Source organism: Antedon bifida, chromosome 3 (assembly GCF_963402885.1).
Source record: "Antedon bifida chromosome 3, ecAntBifi1.1, whole genome shotgun sequence".
NCBI lineage: Eukaryota > Metazoa > Echinodermata > Crinoidea > Comatulida > Antedonidae > Antedon > Antedon bifida.
This window is the reverse complement of record NC_136228.1, coordinates 1,350,501-1,358,170: the sequence shown is the minus strand read 5'-3', so window position 1 is coordinate 1,358,170 and position 7,670 is coordinate 1,350,501. Positions and strand designations below refer to the sequence as shown.

At 35.3% G+C, this 7,670-nt stretch overlaps 1 protein-coding gene across 1 annotated transcript in view; it reads right to left on the bottom strand.

Moving 5' to 3' along the window:
- Window positions 1-623: 623 nt before the first annotated feature.
- LOC144838782 (pyrokinin-1 receptor-like) overlaps window positions 624-7,670 on the bottom strand; it is a 29,513-nt gene continuing 22,466 nt past the window's right edge. Inside the window, exons 2-3 of the mRNA XM_078694262.1 lie at window positions 1,819-5,591; window positions 624-1,779 (exon numbers count right to left, since the gene is read on the bottom strand). Coding sequence (XP_078550388.1) covers window positions 4,402-5,591 — 1,190 coding nt within the window. The 3' untranslated portion in view covers window positions 624-1,779; window positions 1,819-4,401. The remainder of the gene's footprint in view (window positions 1,780-1,818; window positions 5,592-7,670) is intronic.

Sequence of the window (7,670 nt, the reverse complement as noted above, 5' to 3'; positions counted from 1 at the left end):
GGGCATATCACTACCATATTTGGTAGTGTAGATAGAACTTACGTTGCCGTTTTCTTGATGTACCGAAATCTATTCAACTGTTATATTTCTATTTTGAAGTAAATGTTTGTTCGTTTAAGATTGAAATAAGTTGTAGAGTTGGTTCCATAAGAAATCGTGTTGTGTGCGAAAATCTCATGAAAATAAAATAATGCATGTATAGTCTAATACAATTATATTAGAAAGAATTACTAAAAAATCTGATCTATTTCAGAAAATGATCATCTGATGTGAAAGTGTATATACTGATGCTTTTTCTTCAAAAGCCGACGTAATGGAAATTGTGCACCAAGTTTATCGGTTTATAGCTAAACAATCGTGTTAAAATGATAGTAATAGCGGTCACGCGCCGGTTCCATAGTACACACACAAGGCTTTTAAATCAAGAGATAGATTTTTACACGACCACTATTACTTCACAATAATCAAATTAATTTAACGGTCATAAAACACAAAACCCGTGCTTGATGCGCGAAGCGAGGGTATTTTCTTTAACATCGGGTATACAGATTATTATTTTACAATCTCAACAATAAAAACAAACTTGACACAACACTATGATGACAAATGACGATAAAAATATATCATGTTACATAAGTGCAGTTTTAATTAAGCAGTAATACTGTATACAAGCAGGGCAGGTTACATACAAAATGAACGTGAAAGTCATCGGTTGCCCATTGGTTAATACACCTACAATATATTATCATAAAATAAATCATAGATTAAGCCTGGTTCCCACTTAATACACGCAATACAAGCTCATCCTAAGCTTGTTTCTCACTAGGACGCAACGCAAGCAAGTTGACAAATCAAAGGCGAAATTCTGATAATCCATCAGAATGTAACGCAACGTAAGTGATATTGCCTTTCTTGCGTTGCGTCTCTAGTGAAAACTATAAGCTTAAGGTAATTTGACTAATCACGACGTGATAGATCATCCAAACTGCCGTTTGTGATTGGTCGACTCACTTGCGTCATCATTGCGCTGCGCCGAAGTGTTAACAAAACTTTATAATTACTTGCATTATTATCAACATTTTAAAGCTGTATTTTATATAAGATATTAAAGCAAGTTGGAATAATACTAAATCGTTAATATTATATTTAAACATTTTTGAATATTAATTCGTATTATTTATGACGATCTTCCAAGAAATATTTGATAAAACCTTACAAAATTGATGATACCTTATAGATATAAATCACTTAAATACATGTTTTAAACATAAATATAATATTTCTATCGTAATTTATACTTATATATATATATATATGTTATTTTGTTTGCATTTACTCAGTAATCTTAGTATTAATTATAAATTCTGCTTTACGGTATATTGTTTCAAAATGGTACGAAACAGTACATTTCCTAGACAATAATATTTTGTTTATACCAAGTTTTCACTAGGTCTTCGTCACTATCGTCCGTATGTTCGTTATATTGTTAGCCCCAATGACTGGTAACTGGTGTACTAAAATTGACGTAATTATATTTGTATGTGTGGTTACGTCACGTCATTTATATAATCCTTTTATTTAATTATTTCTCACTGTCGCGTCATCTGCCGCATAACACACTACAAACGTATGTACAAAGGATTGTTTACAAGAAAAATAATGACATACCTAAAAAAATTGTTTCTTGCTGATCATATTTACAATAAAAAATCAGATTGAGAATCGATTTTTTTTATGACGTCAATGGTGACGACAAATTCATTTCAGTATCAAATTTCACTTAATTGTTAAATCATGAAATTCAGAATATTTGTAAACCTTAGCATTGTAAAAATAACTTTAAAACTTAATCGTTTTGTCACAGCATCTTTAAGATAAGTGACGTCATAATGACGTTTTATAAAAATATTGACGTCACTAATTAAACAAAATATCACTACCATTAGTTTTTTATATTGTGGGTGGGGAGTTGACCAATCACGACGAGATGGATCATCCGAACTGTCGAGTGTGATTGGTCAAACTTACGCCATCGCGGCCCATTACGATTCACGTACACACCACTTGAATAAGCCTACCTATTTTTTGGATGCCCCCTATAATAACCAGGACTTAAACCGTAACTCTTACACTTACGGTGAATACATTTTATATAATGGATTTATATACTACTACATCAGCATAATTGTTTGTCGTCCACATCATCACCTGTCAGCAAATAACCACCAACACCGTAAACGATTATTTATATCTTCAGGTAGGCCTACATCTAGGCCTATCGTAACATCTAGGTCTAGATCTAGCCATTGTTAGCTTTAGCGTGAGTTGAATACCACAGGGATACTACATCATCACCGACAGAGCCATAACTTTTCATGACACCACATTCATCAATTTACGTTCTAGTTCAAGAAATGGCAAGAAATAACTTCAAAAGTCAATATAAGAAACTTTTCGATTCGTGACTTAGCACTAACAAATCTTGGAAACAACCAAGTAGGCCTATATCAAACCACTGCGATTGCGTAGAGTTTGTATGATGACGACGACTGCACATGAGATCTGAAATTGACGCATATTTACGGCCAGCCGGCGGAAGCACGCGTCATGCGTTCGATACGCTCTGTTGCTTCATAGTTTTTGATGTCACGCAAATGATAAGTCCCTAATGTCGATTCAGATGATGTCGGAACAAAACAGAAATAAAAATGCCAAGATCATGTAAATCATAACAAAGATAGTTATGAGAAAAATTTGTCAATTTACACAGAGGAGCGGTCACTAACGATTAGCGGAAAAGCGCGAGCTTTCCGTAAAATATGTATCTACACTCAGCGGCTTTCCGCGTTCTATATTTTTGTTTTCCGCTTAATTACCGCCCGTCTGTGTAAATTCGTCTTTATGAATAAATATTAAATCCAAATCTACAAATCATTTTTTGCATGTCGAAATCAGAAGAAAAAAAAATAAAAAGAATGTATTCCATGTAGGAATATTATTATTTATGATGACAGAGTATAGTAGATAATTCATGCTCTAGTAAATTTCATGGAAATTAGAAAAAGAACAATAAAAAAAATACGAGCTACACAACTGGATGGTATTCAACAAGATGATCTCTCTCTCCAATCACAAACTAACAAGTCCAGTTTTACGCGGCTCTTGACGAGCGTTCCAGTTTAAACATTACTCCAAAATTCCCACTGCGCAGACTCAGTTCAAAGGGCACTTTAGAAAGCACTTAAGTGCTCAACCGTTATTATTGATTTACTCCAGATACCATCTAAGTTAAAAAGACTATATATCGATCTTAAAAAATGGACATGCATTGAACAGAGACCATATTAGTAAGAAAGACATATCAAGATTGTAACAAACATCACTATGATTGTGTGCACTACCATTTTATAATTATTATCTGATTAGAATCATTATCATTCAAATCAGTTTCATCACCATTGTTTAAGCTGTCGTCGTCGTCGGCTATTCATCTCTCTACCGAAATACAATTCCTTCTGTTTAGTCTCTTTAGAACCCAACATCCATTTGACCATCACTATCATTTCGACTATCATCGTAATCATTTCGTCAGCAGTTATTCAAATTACAAAAGTCTAGTCGTCAGTCATCCACACACATTGGCAACCTTTTGTTTCGGGACGGAGACGAAGAACAAACGTTAAATCTACCAAAAATCATCCCGATGAAAGTAACGGAGCATAGTGAGGTTATACGCATGCGCAGATTATTCGTATAAAATTTACGTCTCCTTCATCTACCGCCCCCAAGCGAAAGTGTACAGTTTACTAAACTTATTAAAAAGTACAGAGTTTAAAGGATTCCCTAAAAAATGCAATTGAGAAATCTAACAGTCCAGATATATATACACGGTCTTTCAATATTTTTTTCGTTCTTCTGACACACTTTGAAGCTCAGAAGCTTCGGACGGACTCATTACAAGCAAGAACATTCTACTAGTCTATTGTTTACCAAAGTCACTCTTCCATGTTACCAACAAAAGCGTTAGGATATGAGTTTCTCAAAGATACCAAAATAGGTATACAACAATAATACAAGGCATCGTATTAAAGGCTTTTATACATTATAAACTTATTCTTACTCCATCTATAGGTAAACAATATTATAAATAGATATAATTTCTCTCTAATTTCCTCCTCTTTTAAAAAATAGTTTGTGCAGGGAAACATATCATTAACAAGAAAATAGACAATGTTCCTTATACCCTTATAAGAGGACAGTCGCTTACAAAAGATTCAACTTTAATTCCATGTATTGTCCTGTTGAAACCAATTCCTATTCCCATTTATTCGATTTCTCTGTCCACACACTGCTGGCGTTCACTCCGCTGGCGTTCACTCAAGCGTAGAATCTGCTTGAAAGTTAAACCTGATCTACCTGGCTCCTTCTACTTGGTAGATTTGATGGATACGATGACGTTGAACGGAAATGACGATTATGTCTGCGGTTTTTTATTGGTTTGCCGCAACAAACCGCTTGAAACGCTGCTCGAAATTTTGATGAAATGGCGTTGTACAGTATTGGGTTAATGGCAGAGTTCAGATACACCATTACTCGTGAAAATATGACGATTCCGTAAAATCCAGAAGGTCCCACTGCTGGTATGACAGATGTAGGGCTAACTATGAACCATAAGTTGAGCGTTCGAAACGGTAACCAACAGATAAAAAAAGAGATTACCACACAGATCAACATAAACACAATTCGTATGTGGTGTTGACGCTGGTACGACGCGTTTGACGATGTTTTGCACACGCCATTTCGCGTTAACTTTGCAAGAAACGACTTTGCTTCTGGACTCGTTTTGTTATCAATAATTTGAGAAAGCCGTCTTTCAGAAGAAGACGTTTCGTCGGACGGATATTCAGAAAGTGCTTCTGTTTCATTAATACAAACAGAATTTTTCCCAAAACCATTAAATTTAACATTTCCATTGCTATTAGTGCTTGTATGGGAAACTTCTCGAATGAGTTTTTCTCGACTTAATCGTCGGTTTGTGTTCGAAGGGTTGTTCACAGAAGCGTAACCATCAACACCACAAATTCCCATCATCCGGAACCCTAAAAACACTGCCATTTCGCGCGTGTCCTTGCCGACGTTCGAATCATCAGCAACAGGCTTACTCTTTTTTTCTTTAAAAACCTTTTGCTCTCTCATTGATGCTATGAATGCGTCATGTCTCCTCAAAGTAAGTCCTACTTTCGCATAGATTGTCGACAAAAAGACGACGGGACAGAAGAAAAACAGGATAGGGACAAGAAGGAGATATATTGTTGAAAAGTATTCATTTTCATAAGAGAACGTGCAGGAATATCTGGTGTTCCCGGATGAATCAATGCATGGCGTGTGTCTTGACAGAACAAGGTGTGGAACACTACTCAGAAGAGATACGAACCACACAACGATGCACATGATAACTGTACGACGTGCTGTACATCGGTAGTTGGCTTTCAGTGGCTTGCAGATGACGTAATAACGTTCCATAGATATAGCCACGTGCGTAAGGATTGTGGCATGTGCACACGAGTTTTCCATAAAGGATACTATAGTACCTAAAAGACATAAGCATTGACAAAATGTTATATATTTGCACATATTGCACCTGATCCTCATATGGAATCATGTCTAACGACAATAAACAGTTTCTTGTTGTTAGGCATGACACTGAGTCGAAACCCACGTGGATATGTAATAGGGAATCTGTGGTTCCCACTAGCGACGCAACGCAGCACAGCGACGTATCGACGTAAAGTACTGTATTGCGTAATCACTAGTGGGAACCGACGACGCACAGTGCTGCAAACATCGCAGGTTTGATTTCACGCAGGCGGGGGAAAACACAATTATTATTAGAATTAAGGGCATTTTCTTACGTTGCGTAGGTTGCCGCGTTACGCGTGCGTCGCTACTGGAAACCAAGCTTTAGTCCGAATCGCAATTAATGTATCACAATTTGGGATTAAGAAATAACTTTCGTTTAAAGTGTAAAGAAGCCCTAAATTGTGTATATGTCTTCTATTATATGAGTAAGGCACGTCACGGTCTTTTGATGAGAAGACTTTCTCATCAAATATTGCACTATGTATTAAAAAAGCCTATAAAAGACAATTTTGTACCGATAAAAGGAATCATACACGTCACCATACGTTATGATTTAAGTCTATCTTATACACATTACTAGGTTCTTAAGAGGCCTTTTATTACGTATACAGTTGCATCTACTATCTTGCGTAGTAATGACGGTATAATTAGTGTCTCTTAAGTGTTCGGTTAGGTGTCCTTTGGAAATGGCGTTAGTGATGACAGTCTTATAAAGCCTAGATAAATCTCAATCCGGGTCACTGACATTGGATAAGTGTGTCAAAGACATGATTGGATATATTTTATGTAATTTAGACTTGGGGTGTGACTTCATTCATTTCGTTTGATTATTATATAAAGATTTATTAGGGCATTAATAATAAGCCTAATCGTTTTTTTTTCACTACATACAGGAACAAATTGTATATAAACCTTTGCTTTAAAAATTACAAAACCTTATGAAGGGAATTTTTTAAATTGTATAACAATGCGTTTTTATAAACACCGCAAGCTTGGCTCCCACTTGGAGGCAACTGAAGGACATCATTTATTTGATTTGTATTGAACCATGTTTCAGGAGAGTAGTCCATCCAGCAAAGCTGATCATGATCCTCTTCAATAATCACTTTAAATAACAGGTTGAACCGATTGAACAAAGAGAAAAGTGTGCAATGTGTAGTGGGAAAGTAATTATGTACTCTTTACTTATTCGTTTACAAAATAATGTTAATGTCGTTTTAATTCTTCATTTGCAACATTAATTGTGAATTGATGATGTAATTTTCATTCCTCTACTACTTCAGCCAATTAAACTAGATTAAAAATACATTAATGAATATACGTTTCCCAGTCAGGGCGCGTTCAAAAGTTGATGATAATGGACACTGCTTTGTACGCGCGCGCGTCAACGTTATGTTTCATTGAACATGAAAGTGAGCATAGATTTTACAGACTCTAACCTTTCATTTTCTTAGTAAAAAGATTACTTGCTTTCTATTTATATATGTCTGTTTGTTTTGTGCACAATCCCCACTTAAAACAAAATAATTGCCATCAGACTATACGATTCTGCAGCTGTCATTAGATAGATTCTAACTGGATATCGCAAGTCATCTAGAAACGAGTCTAGCTGCACGGAATGCTTTTTAATGCATCTCTGTCAGTAGGTTCTATCAGACCAAGCCATTGATTTTATATTAATTATTTTGAATAAAATATCAAATTATTATTATTATTATTATGTCTTCGATATGCGCCGAAATATTAAATAGCACGTCCTCTTTCATGTTGCATTATTTCGCTCAGTTTCTGAACGCTTAATTTATTTAATATTTTACTCTGAAATTGAACATACTGAATGGGTTATAAATTAAATGCAATAGAACTCCTAATAAGGGGAAACCACCTCACGACGAACAAAGCGTTCCCTTAATAGGACTGTTACCTGAATAGTGGTGTCTACCGAAGAAGAGATTATCTGTATAAAGTCTAATATGTATATTAAGGCTATACACAACACTAATATGAGGGAAGCAATAAAATAGATAGCA